The 22,926-nt window shown below is 43.1% G+C and overlaps 1 protein-coding gene across 1 annotated transcript in view; it reads left to right on the plus strand.

Annotated features, from left to right (window-relative positions):
* LOC106612282 (complexin-2) overlaps positions 1-20,709 on the plus strand; it is a 96,207-nt gene extending 75,498 nt beyond the window's left edge. Inside the window, exons 2-4 of the mRNA XM_014213310.2 lie at positions 6,657-6,807; positions 15,786-15,973; positions 18,354-20,709. Of these exons, the coding sequence (XP_014068785.1) occupies positions 6,777-6,807; positions 15,786-15,973; positions 18,354-18,551 (417 nt within the window). The 5' untranslated portion in view covers positions 6,657-6,776 and the 3' untranslated portion in view covers positions 18,552-20,709. The remainder of the gene's footprint in view (positions 1-6,656; positions 6,808-15,785; positions 15,974-18,353) is intronic.
* The last annotated feature ends 2,217 nt before the right edge of the window (positions 20,710-22,926 follow it).

Below are 22,926 nucleotides of genomic sequence, written 5' to 3' on the forward strand. Positions count from 1 at the left end.
CACATTAAGGTTATGATCAGTGATTAGTTCATTGACCTTGGAAGCAATGGATCTAACATTAAGTAGCCCTATTTTGAGATGTGAGATATTATCACAATCTCTTTCAATAATGACAGGAATGGAGGAGGTCTTGATTCCAGTGAGATTGCTAAATCAAACACAGCCATGTTTAGTTTTGCCCGACCTAAATCGAGGCACAGACATGGTCTCAATGGGGATAGCTGAGCTGACTACACTGACTGTGCTAGTGGCAGACTCCACTAAACTGACAGGCTGGCTAACAGCCTGCTGCCTGGCCTGCAACCTATCTCATTGTGGAGCTAGAGGAGTTAGAGCCCTGTCTATGTTCGTAGATAAGATGAGAGCACCCCTCCAGCTAGGATGGAGTACGTCACTCCTCAACAGGCCAGGCTTGGTCCTGTTTGTGGGGAAGTCCCAGAAAGAGGGCCAATTATTTACACATTCTATCTTTTGGGAGGGGCAGAAAACAGTTTTCAACCAGTGATTGAGTTGTGAGACTCTGCTGTAGAGCTCATCACTCCCCCTAACTGGAAGGGGGCCAGAGACAATTACTCGATGCCAACACATCTTTCTAGCTAAGTTACACGCTGAAGTTACATTGAGCTTGGTGACCTCTGACTGTTTCATCCTAACATTGTTGGTGCCGACGTGGATAACAATATCCCTGTTCCATCTACACTCACCAACTTGGGCAACTTAGAATGGGGGTGGGGACCACAAAAAAACTGAACTCATCATGAGGGGCCGCAGTGGCTTGTGGGTCTGCGTACCATCATCCATACCCCCCTGGTATACATGGGAGAGCAGAGACGCCAACCTTTCTTAACACTATTTCTGTCATTATTTATGTTATGAAAGGGAGCAATATTGACACAGGCAGCAATTTAGTAAAAATACAATTACCCGAAATGACATTTACTTACACTTACAAATGCTGCATTGATTCCGTGTCTTAAATGTCTTGTTGAAGCCAATTAAATTTCATGTTTGGACAATGGAAATTCTATCTGAATTGAAAGAGCCCAATGCACAATTTTATTTTAATTAAATTGAATATTTGGTGTTTGCAGAATTTAATTACTATCAGCTCCTTCTATGGTTAATAGAACCACATGTAAACAGATGCCCTATTCATATCGTAATAACTACAGAATTACATAGAACGCAGAATTATAGGATCTCTATGGTAAAAATATGCTTAATTCATTTAGAAGGCACTTTACTTGAAATAATGTATTAAATCAAATATTTTATTAACATGCTATACATTTTCTACGTTCTTAGTAGCCCCAAATGAGACATGTTTCTGTAATATCCGTAATATCCCAGGCTGATTATTTCCAAAGAAAAATGTAATGTAACCATGTAACCTTCTCCTTCCAGTTAGAGGCTGAGGGCATAATGTATCACCATAGACCCATATGAATAAATAATGGAAAAAGTGGCAGCAGAAGGGATGGGTATGTGAGAGCAGAGCTGGACTCCATACTAGCTCTAATTAGGGGTTCACAGCAAAGCTATTGTTCTTCTTAGGCCTAGATTCAATCAGATCACCCGCATAGCTGATGTTTTGGAGGTGTCGGAGGTTTAACTGCGTTGGAGCTGTCAAATCGGTGAGCAGCTGCTCTTGTGACAAGAACCATAAAATGTGATCATATTACTCCAGTGCTAGCCTCTCAACACTGGCTTCCTGTTACGGCTTGGGCTGATTTCAAGGTTTTACTGCTAGCCTACAAAGCATTACATGGACTTGCTCCTACTTATCTCTCCGATTTGGTCCTGTCGTACATACCTACACATACGCTACGTTCACAAGACTCAGGCCTCCTTATTGTTCCTAGAATTTCTAAGCAAACAGCTGGAGGCAGGGCTTTCTCCTATAGAGCTCAATTTTTATGGAATGGTCTGCCTATCCATGTGAGAGACGTAGACTCGGTCTCAACCTTTAAGTCTTTATTGAAGACTCATCTCTTCAGTAGGTCCTATGATTGAGTGTAGTCTCGCCCAGGGATGGGAAGGTGAACGGAAAGGCACTGGAGCGACAAACCACCCTTGCTGTCTCTGCCTGGCCGGTTCCCCTCTCTCCACTGGGATTCTCTGCCTCTAACCCTATTACGGGGGCTGAGTCACTGGCTTACTGGTGCTCTTCCATGCCGTCCCTAGGAGGGGTGCGTCACCTGAGTGGGTTGAGTCTCTGATGTGATCTTCCTGTCCAGGTTGGCGCCCCCCTCGGGTTCGTGCCATGGGGGGGGGTCTTCGTGGGCTATACTTGGCCTTGTCTCAGGGTAGTAAATTGGTGGTTGAAGATATCCCTCTAGTGGTGTGGGGGCAGTGCTTTGGCAAAGTGGGTGAGGTTATATCCTGCCTGGTTGGCCCTGTCCGGGGATATAGTCGGACGGGGCCACAATGTCTCCCGACCCCTCTTGTCTCAGCCTCCAGTAATTATGCTGCAATAGTTTATGTGTCGGGGGGCTAGGGTCAGTCTGTTACGTATATCTGGAGTATTTCGCTTGTCTTATCCGGTGTCCTGTGTGAATTTAAGTATGCTCCCTCTAATTCTCTCTCTCTCTTTCTCTTTCTCTCTCTCTCGGAGGTCCTGAGCCCTAGGACCATGCCTCAGGACTACCTGGCCTGATGACTCCTTGCTGTCCCCAGTCCACCTGGTCATGCTGCTGCTCCAGTTTCAACTGTTCTGCCTGCGGCTATGGAACCCTGACCTGTTCACCGGACGTGCTACCTTGTCCCGGACCTGCTGTTTTCGACTCTCTCTCTCTACCGCACCTGCTGTCTCTAACTCTGAATGATTGGCTATGAAAAGCCAACTGACATTTACTCCTGAGGTGCTGACCTGTTGCACCCTCTACAACCACTGTGATTATTATTATTTGACCCTGTTGGTCATCTATGAACGTTTGAACATCTTGGCCATGTACTGTTATAATCTCCACCCGGCACAGCCAGAAGAGGACTGGCCACCCCTCAGAGCCTGGTGCCTCTAGGTTTCGTCCTAGGTTCCTGCCTTTCTAGGGAGTTTTTCCTAGCCACCATGCTTCTATATCTGCATTGCTTACTGTTTGGGGTTTTAGGCTGTGTTTCTGTATAGCACTTTGTGACATCGGCTGATGTAAAAAGTGCTTCATAAATACATTTGATTGAATTTGATTGATTGTGAACATTGTCGCGAAGCCACACCCATCCCACTAGCATACAGAAACGATTTGACAAACTGACTTGTTGGAAAGGTGGCACCCTATGATGGTGCCACGTTGATAGTCACTGAGCTCTTCAGTACAGGCCATTCTCCTGGCAATGATTGTCTATGGAGATTGCATGGCTGTTTGCTCAATTGTATACACCTGTCAACAATGAGTGTTGCTGAAATAGCCAAATCCATTAATATGAAGGGGTGTCCACATACTTTTGTATATATAGTGTATATACTGTATATATATATATATATATTTGGCGACCCCACTGCAGTTCCTCTGCGACCCTCGACTTTGAATACCACCAATAGACTTGAAACTTTGTATGTAGGTGTCTTTCCTCATGCTGAACAGATTTGCCTCAAGAACCCATACGGTCCATTAGGACAGATTTTCCTCCATCTTGGATATTTAAAAAAAACGTATTTTCATGAACCATATGACCAAATGATACCAAAGCTAAGGGATTGGTTTAAGAGATGACTGAGTTATTGATAAATCAACAAATCAAATTTTACATGTCCATTTAAATCCACTTCACAAGGGCCTATCAACGTGAAACATTTCAGAGTCATCAAGTTTGGCATTGATATATATATTTTTTTTATTAAAAAAGGAAACTATTAATATGGTCTGGGTTGACTTCCTGGGGTTGTACAGTCAACAACCATCTACACTTGCATAGAGTTCTACTCTATATCAACAAGCAAGCAGAACATGAAAACCCCTCTATTCTAATGTAGTTGGCTGTTGGCACTACATTAATTATAAAAAAATTAAGTTTACTGCTCCTTAAGGAGATACCTTGTCCAGATGAATAGTAGCAGGGGCTAATGCAGTGAAAGCACTCAGCTCAGTGCTGATGCCCGATAGAATATGGTTACGTCCCAAAGGCATCCTATTCCCTACATAGTGCACTACTTTTGACCAGAGCCCTAACAGTAGTGCACTGTATAGGGAATGAGGTTCCATTTGGGACGCTCTTCTCTTAATCCCCCTGGGTCTCAAGCACCCTTAACCCCCCTGGGTCTCAAACACCCTTAACCCCCCCTGGGTCTCAAGCACCCTTAACCCCCCCTGGGTCTCAAGCACCCTTAACCCCCCCCTGGGTCTCAAGCACCCTTAACCCCCCTGGGTCTCAAGCACCCTTAACCCCCCTGGGTCTCAAGCACCCTTAACCCCCCTGGGTCTCAAGCACCCTTTACCCCCTGGGTCTCAAGCACCCTTTACCCCCTGGGTCTCAAACACAGGAGAGTACCTTGGTATTGATCCTGGGTGTTCTGGGGAATGGGATTATCTTTCAAAGGGGGACCAGAGGGACATCTAGGAGGTGAAATCAGCACCGATGGTTAACTGTATCAGGAAATATACTCTGTTCTAATAGAGCTCAGTGATGAGATACTGTATCAGGAAATATACTCTGTTCTAATAGAGCTCAGTGATGAGATACTGACATAGATGTAGACTCCACAACATAGAGATTGATACTTTATGCTCTACAACCACACACGCACACGCACACACACACACCCTACTACCTCAACCATACTGTACCTAGCCACTGTCCATATCCTTTGTTAACATCTTCCAGTAAACTGTTTTGTCTTTCATTGTTCCTTTCTCTCCTCTCTCTCCTTTCCTCTCCTCTCCCTCTCCTCTCTCTCATTTCCTCTCCTCACTCTCCTTTCTCTCTCTCCTCTCTCCTCCCCCTCCTCTTTCCTCTCCCTCCTTTCTCTCTCCTCTCTCTCTCCTTTCTCTCTCCTTTCTCTCTCCTCTCTCCTTTCTCATCTCTCCTCTCTCATCTCTCTCTTTTCTCTCTCCTCTCTCTCCTCTCTCTCTCATCTCTCTTTTCTCTCTCCTCTCTCACCTTTCTCTCTCCTCTCTCTCTCCTTTCTCTCTCTCCTCTCTCCATCTCCTCTCATCACTACTCTTTCTCCTCTCTCCTTTCGCTCTCCTTTCTCTCTCCTTTCTCTCTCCTCACTCTCCTCTCTCTCCTCTCCCTCCTCCTCCTCTCCTCTCTTTCCTCTCTCTTCTCTCTCCTTTCTCTCTCTCTCTCCTCTCCTTTCCTCTCCTCTCTTTCCTCTCTCTCCTCTCTCTCCTCTTTCTCTCTCTCCTCTCTCCTTTCTCTCTCCTCTCTCTCTCCTCCTTTCTCTCTCCTCTCTCTCCTCTCATATGTCCTCTCATATCTCCTCTCATCTCTCTCTGATCTCTCTTTGATCTCTCTCCTCTCTCTCATCCCTCTCATCTCTCTCTCTCTCTCTCCTTTCTCTCTCCTTTCTCCTCTCCTCTCTCCTTTCTCCCTCCTCTCTCTCCTTTCTCTCTGCTCCCTCTCCTCTCCCTCCTCTCTCTCCTTTCTCTCTCCTCCCTCTCCTCTCCCTCTCCTCTCTCCTTTCCTCTCCTCTCTTTTTTCTTTCTCTCTCCTCTCTCTCCTCTCTCTCTCTCCTTTCTCTCCCCTCTCTCCTTTCCTCTCCTCTTTCCTCTCTCTTCTTTCTCTCTCCTCTACATCTCCTCTCTCTCTTGTCTCTCTCTCCTTTCTCTCTCATCTCCTTTCTCTCTCATCTCCTTTCTCTCTCATCTATCTCCTCTCATCTCTCCTCTCCTCTCTCTCTCCTCTCATCTCTCCTCTCTCGCCTCTCTCTCTCCTCTCATCTCTCCTCTCATCTCTCCTCTCTCTCCTTGCTCTCTCATCTCTCTCCTCTCTCTTTTCTCTCTCCTCTCTCTCCTTTCTCTCCTCTCTCTCCTTTCTCTCCTCTCTCTCCTTTCTCTCCTCTCCTCTCTCTCATCTCTATCTCCTCTCATCACTCCTCGCTCTCCTTTCTCCTCTCTCTCCTTTCTCCTCTCTCCTTTCTCCTCTCTCCTTCCTTTCTCTCCTCTCTCTCTCCTTTCTCCTTCCTTTCTCTCTCCTCTCTCTCTCCTCTCTCCTTTCTCCTTCCTTTCTCTCTCCTCTCTCTCTCTCTCCTTCCTTTCTCTCTCCTCTCTCTCTCTCCTTCCTTTCTCTCTCCTCTCTCTCTCTCTCTCTCTCTCTCCTCTCTCCTTTCTCCGTCCTTTCTCTCTCCTCTCTCTCTCTCTCTCTCCTCTCTCCTTTCTCCTTCCTTTGTCTCCTCTCTCCTTTCTCCTTCCTTTCTCTCTCCTCTCTCTCTCTCTCCTCTCTCCTTTCTCCTTCCTTCCTCTCTCCTTTCTCCTTCCTTTCTCTCTCTCCTTTCTCCTTCCTTTCTCTCTCTCCTGTCTCCTTCCTTTCTCTCTCTCCTTTCTCTCCTCCCTCCTTTCTCCTTCCTTTCTCTCTCCTTTCTCCTTCCTTTCTCCTTCCTTTCTCTCTCTCCTTTCTCCTTCCTTCCTTTCTCTCTCTCCTTTCTCCTTCCTTTCTCTCTCTCCTTTCTCCTTCCTTTCTCTCTCTCCTCCCTCCTCTCTCTCTCTCTCCTCTCCCCACAGCTTGGATCAAGAAGTAAACACTCACACAGACTGAGGAAGGCAACAGAGATCTGGTAAAGAAGGGGTGGCTACATGCACAGTTGTGTTTGTCTGTAGAAGACCAGAGTATCAGAAGGAACCATGAATTTTGTGATGAAGCAAGCCTTAGGTGGTAAGTACTGTATACGCTGCTATATGAACGTGTCAATATTATGGACTGAACATCTGTTCGCCATGCGATCTGATGTTTGTCCTCAGGGGAGCACGTACCTCTTGACAACTTGATCATTGCATCAAAGTACAAATGTATTGCTGTAGAAAATGCAAACTGAATTTGGAAGAACTGCTAAACTATAAACAAGTCAAACAAGCTGCCTGGTAAACTTATTGTAGACAATATACTGTAATGTAAAGCTATGATCACTATCGAGGAATTAAACGCTCACAATTTATGACCGGTTTCTGGTTTTAGGTCTCAGATGGAAGCAGTAGTCAACTCAACCTATAGACTCAGATACTCCATCGTTTATATCTATAGTCAACTCAACCTATAGACTCAGATACTCCATCGTTTATATCTATAGTCAACTCAACCTATAGACTCAGATACTCCATCGTTTATATCTATAGTCAACTCAACCTATAGACTCAGATACTCCATCGTTTATATCTATAGTCAACTCAACCTATAGACTCAGATACTCCATCGTTTATATCTATAGTCAACTCAACCTATAGACTCAGATACTCCATCGTTTATATCTATAGTCAACTCAACCTATAGACTCAGATACTCCATCGTTTATATCTATAGTCAACTCAACCTATAGACTCAGATACTCCATCGTTTATATCTATAGTCAACTCAACCTATAGACTCAGATACTCCATCGTTTATATCTATAGTCAACTCAACCTATAGACTCAGATACTCCATCGTTTATATCTATAGTCAACTCAACCTATAGACTCAGATACTCCATCGTTTATATCTATAGTCAACTCAACCTATAGACTCAGATACTCCATCGTTTATATCTATAGTCAACTCAACCTATAGATACAGCTCCATCATTTATATCTATATGGTATGTAGATTAACTTGTCACTGTGGATGAACTCTGTCTAAAGGTCAATGCATTGTTAAATCAACATCCTGATTTGGATTAATCGGTGGAATGACTATGGGTAGTAAAATTAAAAGGATACCTCGCCTGCCAATGCTAATCCCCCTCTCCTCTGACAGCCTTGGAGCAAATTGCCTTTCTGGAAGAGGCTGTGGCCATGCGGTGACCTTTCATTTGGTTGGTCTGGCCTGGGTGCAGAATGTAATTTCATTGGGCTGGGAATGAGGGATTGATGGGGGCCTGAGGCTACAGCTGGGGACTGGGGGGCTGGCGTTGTGCTGGGGGCTGGAGGTCTGGGGGAATGGGGGGCCAGGGGACTTTCTTCAGATAAGACTTGAAAATATTCTAAATGGAGAGTTAGAACCTTATAGTACCTATCTACATTTTTGTCAAAATGTAGTTATTGACATAACCATTTTCTGTTCAATGTTCTCTACCTACAGTATATAGTACTCTAAATACCTTAATTCATGTTGTTAAGTTCAAAAGAATACAATATAAAAATTGCTGACACCATTCAAACCAATGGGCTCCCGAGTGGCGCAGCGGTCTAAGACACTGCGTCTCACTGCTAAAGGCGTCACTACAGACACCCTGGTTCGAATCCAGGCTGTATCACAACCGGCCGTGATTGGGAGTCCCATAGGGCGGTGCGTCAACTGGCCCAGCGTCATCCGGGTTTGGCCAGTGTAGGCCGTTATTGTAAATAAGAATTTGTTCTTAACTGACTTGCCTAGTTAAATAAAGGTTATATATATTTTTTTAAATAGAGTTTGGAAATTTAAAGCCAATTATCTCAGAATCATCATTTTGCAAATAGAACCTTCTAGTCCCCAAGATCTCAAAATGTCAAAATATTCTGCGTATTAACATAAAGTCCTATTTTTCCACTTCTCTATCACATTTAGCTTAGACTGATATCATTGGCTATAAGCTGGATGTGATGTGTTACGTGCTTCCAGCATCTCACACAGATCTCCGTCTGGATCCTAGCCTCTGGCCTGGGATTGCTTTGCATCACTGCATAGTTAATTAGATATCGGTTCATCAGGCTCTCTGACTGATCACAATAGATTAGCAGGGAGTGCTATTTACGTGCCTGTTTCAATCAGTCTCCAGACAGACACAGACACAGACACAGACACAGGCACAGGCACAGGCAGGCAGGCAGGCAGGCAGGCAGGCAGGCAGGCAGGCAGGCAGGCAGGCAGGCAGGCAGACAGACAGACAGACAGACAGACAGACAGACAGACAGACAGACAGACAGACAGACAGACAGACAGACAGACAGACAGACAGACAGACAGACAGACAGACAGACAGACAGACAGACAGACAGACAGACAGCCGAGCAGTAACTACAGCAGGTCAAAACATGGAGCGAAGACTAAAGCCCTGTTTATACCTGGTTCTAACATGCATCCTTTGTCCTGAACTCGTCCACATTCTGATTGTGGCCACATTTTCAGACAGGTGTAGATGATTAAAAGATGCATTATGATCTGATTGTGATCAGATCTTCCTGACCACCTCTGGAGGTGAAAACCTTTAAATCATCATTATCTCGCCTTCTAAAATCATTGGTGACACCATTGACTTATGGCATCAATATGTGTCTTCAAATAAATAAATAATTCAGACCCTTTGCTATGAGACTCGAAATCGAGCTCAGGTGCATCCTGTTTCTATTGATCATCCTCGAGATGTTTCTACTACTTGATTGGAGTCCACCTGTGGTAAATTCAATCGATTGGACATGATTTGGAAAGGCACACACCTGTCTATATAAGGTCCCACAGTTGACAATGCATGTCAGAGCAAAAACCAAGCCATGAGGTTGAAGGAATTGTCCGTAGAGCTTAGAGACAGGATTGTGTCGAGGCACAGATCTGGGGAAGGGTACCAAAAAATGTCTGCAGCATTGAAGGTCCCCAATAACTCCGTGCCCTCCACCATTCTTAAATGGAAGAAGTTATGAACCACCAAGACTATTCCTAGAGCTGGCCTCCCGGCCAAACTGAGCAATTGGGGAAGAAGGGCCTTGGTCCAGGAGGTGACCAAGAACCTGATGGTCACTCTGACAGAGCTCCAGAGTTCCTCTGTGGTTGTCCTTCTGGAAGGTTCTCCCATCACTGCAGCACTCCACCAATCAGGCCTTTATGGTAGAGTGGCCAGACAGAAGCCACTCCTCAGCTAAAGGAACATGACAGCCCGCTTGGAGTTTGCCAAAAGGCACCTAAAGACTCTCAGACAATGAGAAACAAGATTCTCTGGTCTGATGAAACCGAGATTGAACTCTTTGGCCTGAATGCCAAGTGTCACGTCTGGATGAAACCTGGCACCATTGCTACGGTGAAGCATGGTGGTGGCAGCATCATGCTGTGGGGATGTTTTTCAGCGGCAGGGACTGGGAGACTAGCCAGGATCGAGGGAAAAGATGAATGGAGCAAAGTACAGAGAGATCCTTGATGAAAACCTGCTCTAGAGCGCTCAGGACCGCTCAGACTGGGGCGAAGGTTCACCTTCCAACAGGACAACGACCCTAAGCACACAACCAAGACATCACAGGAGTGGCTTCGGGACAAGTCCATGAATGTCCTTGAGTGGCCCAGCCAGCTTGAACCCGATCTAACATCTCTGGAGAGACTTGAAAATAGCTGTGCAGCGACGCTCCACATCCAACTTGACAGAGTTTGAGAGGATCTGCAGAGAAGAATAGGAGAAACTCCCCAAATGCAGGTGCCATGCTTATAGCGTCATACCGAAGAAGACTCAAGGCTGTAATCACTGCGAAAGGTGCTTCAATAAAGTACTTAGTAAAGGGTCTGAATACCTATACTTTTGTACATTTGCGAACATTTTAAAAACCTGTTTTTGCTTTGTCATTATGGGGCATTGTTTGTAGATTGATGAGCATTTTTTTTTATTTAATACATTTTAGAATAAGGCTGTAACGTAACAAACTGTGGAAAAAGTCAAGAGGTCTGAAAACTTTCTGAGGGCACTGTAGGTGTCCCAGATGGAACCCTAATCCCTATATAGTGCACTTCTTCAGACAAGGGCCCCATGGCGCTCTGGTCAAAGGTAGTACACTCTATAGGGAATAGGGTGCCTTTTGAGATGCACAATAGTTCATAGTCATAACCAGCTAACTCAGATGCTATATCTTCACCACTCATGTTATTTGTTATGCTATGATGCTAACAGTCCAGATACCTACTTTAATAGTATTATAATACCTGTAATAGTATTATAACACCTGTAAGGGTATTATAATACATGTAATGGTATTATAATACATGTAATGGTATTATAATACCTGTAATAGTATTATAATACCTGTAACGCCGCAGCCCGTCTGGTGGTCAACCTTCCCAAGTTCTCTCACGTCACCCCGCTCCTCCGCTCTCTCCACTGGCTTCCAGTTGAAGCTCGCATCCGCTACAAGACCATGGTGCTTGCCTACGGAGCCGTGAGGGGAACGGCACCTCCATACCTTTAGGCTCTGATCAGTCCCTACACCCAAACGAGGGCACTGCGCTCATCCACCTCTGGCCTGCTGGCCCCCCTACCTCTGAGGAAGCACAGTTCCCGCTCAGCCCAGTCAAAACTGTTCGCTGTTCTGGCACCCCTATGGTGGAACAAGCTCCCTCACGACGCCAGGACAGCGGAGTCAATCACCACCTTCCGGAGACACCTGAAACCCCACCTCTTTAAGGAATACCTAGGATAGGATAAAGTAATCCTTCTAACCCCCCCCCTAAAAGATTTAGATGCACTATTGTAAAGTGGTTGTCCCACTGGATATCATAAGGTGAATGCACCAATTTGTAAGTTGCTCTGGATAAGAGCGTCTGCTAAATGACTTAAATGTAATGTAAATGTAATAGTATTAGAACTCAGGCATTTTACTTCTCCTGGATCATAGAAAAACACCAGATAGCTAGTGTACAAAGCTGCTCTGTACATGCATGATCAACTGTAATCTACAGCAGAAATGGGACCCTATTTCCTGCATAGTGCACTTCTTTTGACCAGGGCTCATAAGTCTCTGGTCAAAAGAAGTGCACTATTGTAGCGGGTGCCCCGAGCTACAATACATCTTCATGAGCTCTTCTTGATACTGGTGATCATTTTTAAAAGTTCATCCCGAAGTGTCCAACATTTAAGTTTACTTTTGACATATGAGAGCATGATTTACCAATGAGGGTCATCCATTATTCAAATGAGTTCCATTCTTCAACCCCCCCCCATCCCTAACAAATTATTCAGCAGCGTCAGTGTTCCCGACTTGCAGACTGTGGAAGCCGATGGGCCATGTTCCCTGTTCTCTCTCTCCTCTAGGTTCTCACTAGACTAGACAAAACACGTTGTGTGCCATGCAGTCTAAGGGTTACTTATGGTGATTCATAAGAGGTGACATCCAGTCTGGGACAAACCATCCTCTGAATATATCAAACAAAAACTTTGTGAGATTATACAATTGAGGTATAATAAAGGAATTACCATCAGGAGCAAAGAGTGTATGAAGGGAGGCCACATTAGCTCCAAAAATGCATTATTTGTGTGCAAGGAAAATTGGTGACCCAACTACTAATGGAATGTTGCAGGACAAGCTGGATGGGGAAGATATGTGCAAAGGACAATGACAGTGATATCCAGTGGAGAGAGACTGCTAAGAGAGACAGTCTAATTAATTATAACATGTTTACATTAGGACTCCCGAGTGGTGCAGCAGTTTAAGGCACTGCATCTCAGCCTAGTTAAAGGTTCAAATAAAAGTACATTTGACATACCCACGTAGCACCACAGCTACACTTTTATCTAAAGGCCCATTACAGCCGTTTTAATCTCAATATCAAATCATTTCTGGGTAACAATGAAGAACCTTACTGTGATTGTTTTCAATTAAAATGGTCAAAAATAAATTCTTAGCAGAAAGCAATTTCTCAAGGAATCATTTTGATAGGACTTTCTGGGAGTGGTCTGAGTGAGGAGGGGAAAACTGAAAACTAGCTGTTATTGGTAGAGAAGTTTGGAACTCCCTTTCTGATTGGTCTATTAACTAATTTACCAACTGGTGATGTCACCAGGCAGGCCAAAACTTCATCCCACCAAAAAAGGCAGAAATTTCAGGCGTTTTTTTCAAGCAGCTCTTACACTAAAAGGGCATTATCATAATTTTCACAATATCATTCCAACCTTATAGTGTGGAAATATATATAAAACACAGGAAAATCACATTTTTGACTGCACTGGGCCTTTAAGAAGGATGGAACAACATCTTTGTTTATACTGTATACAATACACATTGCATTCATTGCCACAGTTTATGGGAATCTCACTATGACCACCCTCTCTTTTTACTTTAAAGACATAAATGGACCTTAACTGAATTAGCATAGGCCTAATTGATGAATTAATATCTCATTCTTGACACTTGGAAGTACCATTTTGCGTGCTAAGAAGGGAATTCACCACTCTTCATTAAATCAAGCTCAAGACCTTTACTTGGAGAGATGATCATGCAGTATATGTGACCTAAGCAGTATCAAAGACATGAATAATAATTCCATTCGGATGCAACATTCAGAACATTGCAAACCTCAACCTATAGAGCCGGCTGAGGCGCGGGAGCCTGACAGGGCCGGCTGAGGCGCGGGAGCCTGACGGGCCGGCTGAGGCGCGGGAGCCTGACGGGCCGGCTGAGGCGCGGGAGCCTGACGGGCCGGCTGAGGCGCGGGAGCCTGACGGGCCGGCTGAGGCGCGGGAGCCTGACGGGCCGGCTGAGGCGCGGGAGCCTGACGGGCCGGCTGAGGCATGGAAGCCTGACGAGCCGGCTGAGGCATGGAAGCCTGACGAGCCGGCTGAGGCATGGAAGCCTGACGAGCCAGCTGAGGCATCCCCGGTTGCTACGGTAGCGACACCCGGACCTGACGTCACCTACACTAACAAAAAACAAAAAACACTCCCTGATGCTTCCCTTGGGTGAGGCGTTATTCTGTACCGTGTACGCTGGGAGTCAGGAAGCAAGTTCAGGGAGTGAATAATTTAAGAAATAAATGAACATGGAACAAAACAAGAAACAGGAAAAGCGTACAAACATGAAACAGAAGCAGAACCAATAACACCTGAGGAAAGAACCACGGAGAGTGACAGATATAGGGCAGGTCATCAGGAAGGTGATGGAGTCCAGGTGAGTGTCATGAGGCACAGGTGCACGTAACGATAGTGACAGGTGTGTGTAATAATAAGAAAACTGGTGACAACGAGCGCCAGAGAGGGGGAGAGGGAGTAGACGTGACAGTTGTTTACATTTGTTATCATGGGGTAGTAGAGCCATAATCGGTGGGCGGGTAGAGGTTTGAAAGCAGTGGAGTGCTAACAGTGCGCAGAGTGACCTTTAACCCTGCTCCCCAGGGGCTCCAGAGTGACCTTTAACCCTGCTCTCCAGGTGCTCCAGAGTGATCTTTAATCCTGCTCCCAGGGGCTCCAGAGTGACCTTTAACCCTGCTCTCCAGGTGCTCCAGAGTGACCTTTAACCCTGCTCTCCAGGGGCTCCAGAGTGACCTTTAACCCTGATCTCCAGGAGCTCCAGGGGGATCTATTGGCTCCTAGTGGCCAGTAACTTCCTGTGTCAGAGCAGTAACTTGGCCTGCGGCCAGCCTTTTCCTGTTTCAGAGCAGTAACTTGGCCTGCGGCCAGATTCATCCTGTGTCAGAGCAGTAACTTGGCCTGCGGCCAGCCTCTTCCTGTTTCAGAGCAGCAGATCAATTTCAGGATAAAGTTTTAACTCTGCTGTTATATACATAATTCATAGTCACTCAGGTGATGCTGTGTTTATTATTGATCTGACTCTGGTAACAACAACAACATTGATACGCTGTGAGAAATCGTTGTGTTATAGTCACTAGGGAGCTGCCACGTGCTACGAGTCAGGACATTTCAGTCATTACTGATCACAAGACGACACTGCCCTTTTAAACTGGACTGACTGGTGCACACACTAGTTTTACAACTGAAGTCTATACACCATTATTTTATACCTAGCAACTTTATATTATTGGATTTGGGAATGTCTCTATATTTCATCCTTACTCTACTGTACTCTACTGGACCTTTACAGACCAAGAGTTGGACTGCTGATACAGTATGTCAGTTAGACCAGTGAGACAGGTTGCTGATACAGTATATCAGTTAGACCAGTGAGACAGGTTGCTGATACAGTATATCAGTTAGACCAGTGAGACAGGTTGCAGATACATTATATCAGTTAGACCAGTGAGACAGGTTGCTGATACAGTATGTCAGTTGGACTAGTGAGACAGGTTGCTGATACAGTATGTCAGTTAGACCAGTGAGACAGGTTGCTGATACAGTATGTCAGTTGGACCAGTGAGACAGGTTGCTAATACAGTATATCAGTTAGACCAGTGAGACAGGTTGCTGATACAGTATATCAGTTAGACCAGTGAGACAGGTTGCTGATACAGTATGTCAGTTAGACCAGTGAGACAGGCTGCTGATACAGTATATCAGTTAGACCAGTGAGACAGGTTGCTGATACAGTACATCAGTTAGACCAGTGAGACAGGTTGCTGATACAGTATGTCAGTTAGACCAGTGAGACAGGTTGGGCTGCTGATACAGTATGTCAGTTAGACCAGTGAGACAGGTTGCTGATACAGTATATCAGTTAGACCAGTGAGACAGGTTGCTGATACAGTATGTCAGTTAGACCAGTGAGACAGGTTGCTGATACAGTATGTCAGTTAGACCAGTGAGACAGGTTGCTGATACAGTATATCAGTTAGACCAGTGAGACAGGTTGGGCTGCAAATACAGTATATCAGTTAGACCAGTGAGACAGGTTGCTGATACAGTATGTCAGTTAGACCAGTGAGACAGGTGGCAGGTTGTGGCTGTAGGATTTGGGTTGGTAGCAGATGGACAAATTGAAGTGCATTGTATTGTATTTTAACTGAAGGACTTCAGGCTCTGTGTGTGTGACTGCTTCCTCCAGGGGCCACTAAAGACATGGGGAAAATGTTAGGAGGAGAGGAGGAGAAGGATCCAGAGGTCGTGAAGAAGAAGAAGGAGGAAGAGGAGGAGAGACAGGAGGCTCTGCGACAACAGGAGGAGGAGAGGAAGGATAAGCACCGGAAAATGGAGGCAGAAAGGGAAGTAGTACGACAGTCCATCAGGGACAAGGTGAGCAATTCAGCAGTCCACAAACGATTTTACATTCAATGTACTCCCCCCCTAAAAAACAAATATTTGCCCGTTTGTTATTTTCAAAATTCTTCAAGCTCTGTCAAATTGGTTGTTGCTAGACAACCATTTTCAGGTCTTGCCATAGATTTTCAAGTAGATTTAAGTCCAAGCTGTAGCTCCGACACTCTTCTTGGTAAGCAACTCCAGTGTGTATTTGAACTTGTGTTTTAAGTTATTGTCCTGCTGAAAGGCAAATTAATTTCCCAGTGTCTGGTGGAAAGCAGACTGAACTAGGTTTTCCTCTAGGATTTTGCCTGTGCTTAGCTCCATTCCGTTGATTTTTTATCCTGAAGAAGTCCCCATTCCTTGTCGATTACAAGCATACCCATAACATGATGCAGCCACCACCTTGCTTGAAAATATGGAGAGTGGTACTCAGTAATGTTTTGTATTGCCCCAAACATAAAACGTTGTATTCAGGACAAAAAGTTAATTACTCTTACACATTTTTTTGCAGTAGTGCCTTGTTGCAAACAGGATGCATGTTTTGGAATATTTGTATTCTGTACAGGCTTTCTTCTTTTCACTCTGTCAATTTAGTATTGGGGAGTAACTACAATGTTGTTGATCCATCCTCAGTATTCTCCTATCACAACCATTAAACTCTGTAACTGTTTTAAATTGGCCTCATGGTTAAATCCCTGAGCGGTTTCATTGCTCTCCAGCAACTGAGTTAGGAAGGACGCCTGTATCTTTGTAGTGACTTTAAGTGTAATTAATAACTTCACCATTCTCAAAGGGATATTCAATGGCTGCTTTCTAAAATGTTTACTGTGGTGGTTCATTTCTTTATTATCAAATGAGGAGAGACAAACTTATCACACAAGTCAGAGTTATACTTAAACTAAATCTTTAATAATGAGAGCTTTGCAAGAGCAATGACTTGTCAACGATTCACCATTTCTAATGATCCGTTGAGAGTGGCAAGACAAAAGTACAAAGGTATTTTATAGCCAAGATACACCCCTTTCAACCTACATGACGATCAACAGATATATAGAATGGGTCACAAGGTGAAACTTTTTAAATGAGAAAGGAGTATCCCGTAGACAGATAGCATTCGCTATAAATTATCGTTCAGTTTGGTCCCTAAGACAAGGTTCCGATCTCGTTCCTGGTACTCCTAGCACAAAAACACCAACTCGACCAATGGCATAAATCAATTGTCAACTCCAGACACTAACACACACATCCCCCAAGGCCAAAGGAGGGAGTGACTGGCGCACGGACATTGTGGAAACCAGTAATTGGTTCCCCATTAATCACGCCATCCCTTCACATGGTTTAGAATAGGTAAAGACACAATGTTCCCTCCTGTCCTCTTCCCTTTCTGATATTCTGCATAGCACCAGAGACATGTGAAAGACAAGTCAGACCTCTCCCCTCTCTGGGCCCCAGGTAACTGGAGTCCAAGGGGATACATTCTAATAACAAGTATATCACATAAGCATATTATGCAGATAAGACATCTTAATTATCTATGTTACCCAACTAATTCTGATTCATCCGCCACATTACCCATCTACCAATAGGTGCCCTTCTTTGCGAGGCATTGGAAAACCTCCCTGGTCTTTGTGGTTGAATCTGTGTTTGAAATTCACTGGTCGACTGAGGGACTGTACAGATAACTGTGTGTGTGGGGTACAGAGGTGAGGTGGTAATTCAGAAATGATGTTAAACACTAATATTGCATAGAATGAGTCCATGCAACTTATTGTGTTTTTTTTAAGCATATTTTTACTCCTGGACTTATTTAGGCTGCCATAGCAAAAGGGTTAAATACTTATTGACTCAAGACATTTCAGTTTATCATTTTAAAATAATTTGTTAAAAGAAAATCTAAAAACATAATTTCACTTTGACATTATGGCTATTGTGTGTAGGTCAGTGAGAGAAAAACATCTACATTTGATCCATTTTAAATTCAGGCTGTATCAAATCAAATCATATTTTATTTGTCACATGCGGCAAATTTACAACAGGTGTAGATCTTACAGTGAAATGCTTAATTACAAGCCATTAAACAACAATGCTTTAAGAAGTAAAAGAATTGCTAACTAAAAAATAGAAAATAAAAATAACTAATAATTAAACAGCAGCAGTAAAATAACAATATTTAACAATATTTAATAACAACCTGTAACATAACAAAATGTGGAAAAAGTCAAGGGGTGTGAATACTTTTTGATGGCATTGTAAGTGCAAGAATCAAACCTTGTGGAAAACCATTTGATCTCAAGAGGGGAGTGTGGGGGTGTTACTCCTTTGAAAGTGACATCCTCATATATTGTTATCTCTGCGCCCTTTATCCATGCAGTATGGCTTGAAGAAGAAGGAAGAGAAGGAGGCGGAGGAGAAGGCAGCCATGGAGCAGGCCTGTGAGGGGTCTCTGACGCGCGCCAAGAAGGCCATCCCAGCCGGGTGCGGAGACGAGGAAGATGAGGATGAGGAGAGCATTCTGGACACCGTCCTCAAGTTCCTCCCTGGACCTCTAAAGGACATGTTCAAGAAGTAATGAACACATCGATAACAACAACAACACATGGTTCGGTCCAGCCAGGGGGAGGGGGAGGAGAGATCTGGGACTGGGGAGGGGCAGGGGGGGTAGAAGGGGTTCTTGCCAAACGGCCATTCACTGCCTTTACAGAAGTATTTGTTGTTTTCTTACTCTGACTAGACACAATGTGGTTATATATCTACCCACAGCTTTTCGTCGGTCTCTCAACCACCGACTAAGTTTATGTTTTCTTTTTTTTCTCCACTTATCTAACATTCCAACATTGCTATATAGATCCACCGCACCAGGTAGATGCATTTGGATTGGTTGGCCATTGGTATTAACTGGGGTATGGAGTTTCTGTCCAGCCATACATTAGAGAGCAGGATTCAATACACCGTACTAATGGACACTTCGATGTGCATTCCCGCTCATGTGGTTGAAAAGCACTGCCAACATGTATCTGGAGAAGGAGCGCTTTTCTTTTCTTTTTTCACTGGCTTTTTCTATTTTTATAGTAAATAAGCTACTGTAACTGTATGGGAAGTGGATATTCTATTCTAGGTCTTTTTGAGATCAGCAGTTTAGTTAGTTTAGACTTTGCCTTTATAGAACTTCCTCCACCAGGGGAACTGTTAATGAGGGTCTCATTGAAGTCATTTGATGATATCATTTAACTTTGTAATATGCTGTTTGTCTTAAAAGGATGCAAACATGCCACATTATGACGTATGTATTTAATGTTAGTCTGACTGTATGAATAGAGCTGATCCAATGCCTTCTTATGCTATGAAACAACTAAGGCAAGTGGAATATTTGATTTCCCTTTAAATTCCTGACTAATATAAAACATCTCTCATTTTCTCAGATTAAATATAAGAGATTATCCGCCTGGCAGACTGCATTTTGTGAGAGAAACCATTTTTGCTTAATGTTGCATTATAAACAAAAATCACCCCGTCAACATTATACACTCAAATTATCCATAGAATACACAAGATTCACATTCAACATTATACACTCAAATTATCCATAGAATGCACAAGATTCACATTTAACATTATACACTCAAATTATCCATAGAATACACAAGATTCACATTCAACATTATACACTCAAATTATCCATAGAATGCACAAGATTCACATTCAACATTATACACTCAAATTATCCATAGAATACACAAGATTCACATTCAACATTATACACTCAAATTATCCATAGAATGCACAAGATTCACATTCAACATTAAACACTGAAAAGATTCACATTCAGTGTAGAGAAGAAGAAAAATACGCACAGTTCTATGAAAATGATTTAGTCAGCATCATATTTAACAGTTGGTGATTAGTGCAGTCCAAAGACAATCAAACATGAGCACTGCATTACAGTGAAGGAAGCCGATACTACGTATGTCCTCATTTCACTACCCACCTCCCATACCACATGTCTGTTTTACACAAGGTACTCGTTTAACAAATTATTTTGGAGGCTATTATGAAATAGTAAGCAATGTTAAATGTAATTTAAACGTTTTATTTATTTAATAGTTAATCAATTCCTTCATAAATTCCATGTTATCCTGAGAGACAATTTCATTGGTAGTGTTTTAATCATTAATATCAAGTCCAAAGATACTGAAAAAACATGATCATTTATTTCGTCCCCACTAACTAAGGAAATTGTCCAGAAATAAGGAAGTGGTCCAGTCTTGTTGATTTCAGTAGGAATAGGCTGGCAACAAATAGTTTTTATGAAGACATTGATGTCATTTTGGGATACACTTTCCAAAGACCAAACCCTGTGAAGTTTTATTGTCAGAAATTCTCATATTTTTCATATAACGTACATGGCTAGATGACATTGAAGACTGATATATTCGAAAAACGAAAATAAACATTTAAATAATCACAGGTTATGAGTAAATTATTCGTATCTTTTTTTTTAGGTCTGATAAGCTTTTTCACTAGGTAAAGGCATATTGTTTAGACTGTAATAATCACACAAAAAAAACTCTAACAATTATAATTGAATGTTGAATTTTTTTTTTCTGTAAAGAAAAAAAGTGCAGTTCCGTTACTCTATCTACCTATTTGTCTAAACCCTTCTCACCAACTGTATCCTAATGTGTACAATATACAAGTGTATACGCAAAGAAAAGACGAGGAGAAAATGATGAAGTCATTGTAATGATGTCTATGTACTACTACAGTACATGTATGTATGTTTGTATGTTTATACAATCTGTGTGTCTTTCTATAGTGACGTGATACCATGTTGTTGATTTATACAGTCCCTGTTTATAAGTGTCTTTGAATCCTGTGTGCACAAACACTAACCAGGCTCAAATGGTTGTGCCATATGTATAAAGAAATAATTAACACATTCCTTTCACATCGCTATAGGAACATAGGGGGGAAATTCACACCAAATACTACCACACAAAAGATGGCCTGTTTATGTAGTAGTCTCCCAGCAACATAATCTGTTTACTAGATTCAGAAGTTTGGGTTGCTGTAGATTCTCAGCTCTGTGATGGCCTGTGTCGATCACATACAGAATAAGAGTTTCTTGATGACAGACTGAATTGTTAGGGTTCTGGCAATGCTATAAGTAGTGCTGCATGTCTAATTAGAACAGGTGTCTGTGTTTCTATCTATCTCCATCATGTAACTCCATCTCGTACTTTCATTCAGCTCCTGATAAAGAATACTTTTTCGAACACAGCCCATAAATGAATACCTTTTGCTGTAAAACTTATTCCTATAACACCTGCTATAACATCCTACTGCTATAACACCTGGCCCTATAACATCCTACTGCTATAACATCCTACTCCTATAACACCTGACCCTATAACATCCTACTGCTATAACATCCTACTCCTATAACACCTGGCCCTATAACATCCTACTGCTATAACAACTGGCCCTATCACATCCTACTCATATAACACCTGACCCTATAACATCCTACTGCTATAACATCCTACTCCTATAACACCTGGCCCTATAACATCCTACTCCTATAACACCTGACCCTATAACATCCTACTGCTATACCATCCTACTGCTATAACACCTGACCCTATAACATCCTACTCCTATAACACCTGACCCTATAACATCCTACTCCTATAACACCTGACCCTATAACATCCTACTCCTATAACACCTGACCCTATAACATCCTACTGCTATAACATCCTACTCCTATAACACCTGACCCTATAACATCCTACTGCTATAACACCTGACCCTATAACATCCTACTGCTATAACATCCTACTGCTATAACACCTGGCCCTATAACATCCTACTGCTATAACATCCTACTGCTATAACACCTGGCCCTATAACATCCTACTGCTATAACATCCAACTGCTATAACACCTGACCCTATAACATCCTACTGCTATAACACCTGACCCTATAACATCCTACTGCTATAACATCCTACTGCTATAACACCTGACCCTATAACATCCTACTGCTATAACATCCTACTGCTATAACACCTGACCCTATAACATCCTACTGCTATAACACCTGGCCCTATAACATCCTACTACTATGACACCTGGCCCTATAACATCCTACTGCTATAACATCCTACTGCTATAACACCTGACCCTTTAACATCCTACTGCTATAACACCTGACCCTATAACATCCTACTGCTATAACATCCTACTCCTATAACACCTGGCCCTATAACATCCTACTGCTATAACACCTGACCCTATAACATCCTACTGCTATAACATCCTACTCCTATAACACCTGACCCTATAACATCCTACTGCTATAACACCTGATCCTATAACATCCTACTGCTATAACATCCTACTGCTATAACATCCTACTGCTATAACACCTGGCCCTATAACATACTACTGCTATAACACCTGGCCCTATAACATCCTACTGCTATAACACCTGACCCTATAACATCCTACTGCTATAACACCTGGCCCTATAACATCCTACTCCTATAACACCTGGCCCTATAACATCCTACTGCTATAACATCCTACTCCTATAACACCTGACCCTATAACATCCTACTGCTATAACACCTGATCCTATAACATCCTACTGCTATAACATCCTACTGCTATAACATCCTACTGCTATAACACCTGGCCCTATAACATACTACTCCTATAACACCTGGCCCTATAACATTCTACTGCTATAACATCCTACTGCTATAACACCTGACCCTATAACATCCTACTGCTATAATACCTGGCCCTATAACATCCTACTCCTATAACACCTGGCCCTATAACATCCTACTGCTATAACATCCTACTGCTATAACACCTGACCCTATAACATCCTACTGCTATAACACCTGACCCTATAACATCCTACTGCTTTAACATCC

The sequence above is a fragment of the Salmo salar genome, chromosome ssa09, assembly GCF_905237065.1.
Source record: "Salmo salar chromosome ssa09, Ssal_v3.1, whole genome shotgun sequence".
Classification (NCBI taxonomy): Eukaryota; Metazoa; Chordata; class Actinopteri; order Salmoniformes; family Salmonidae; genus Salmo; species Salmo salar.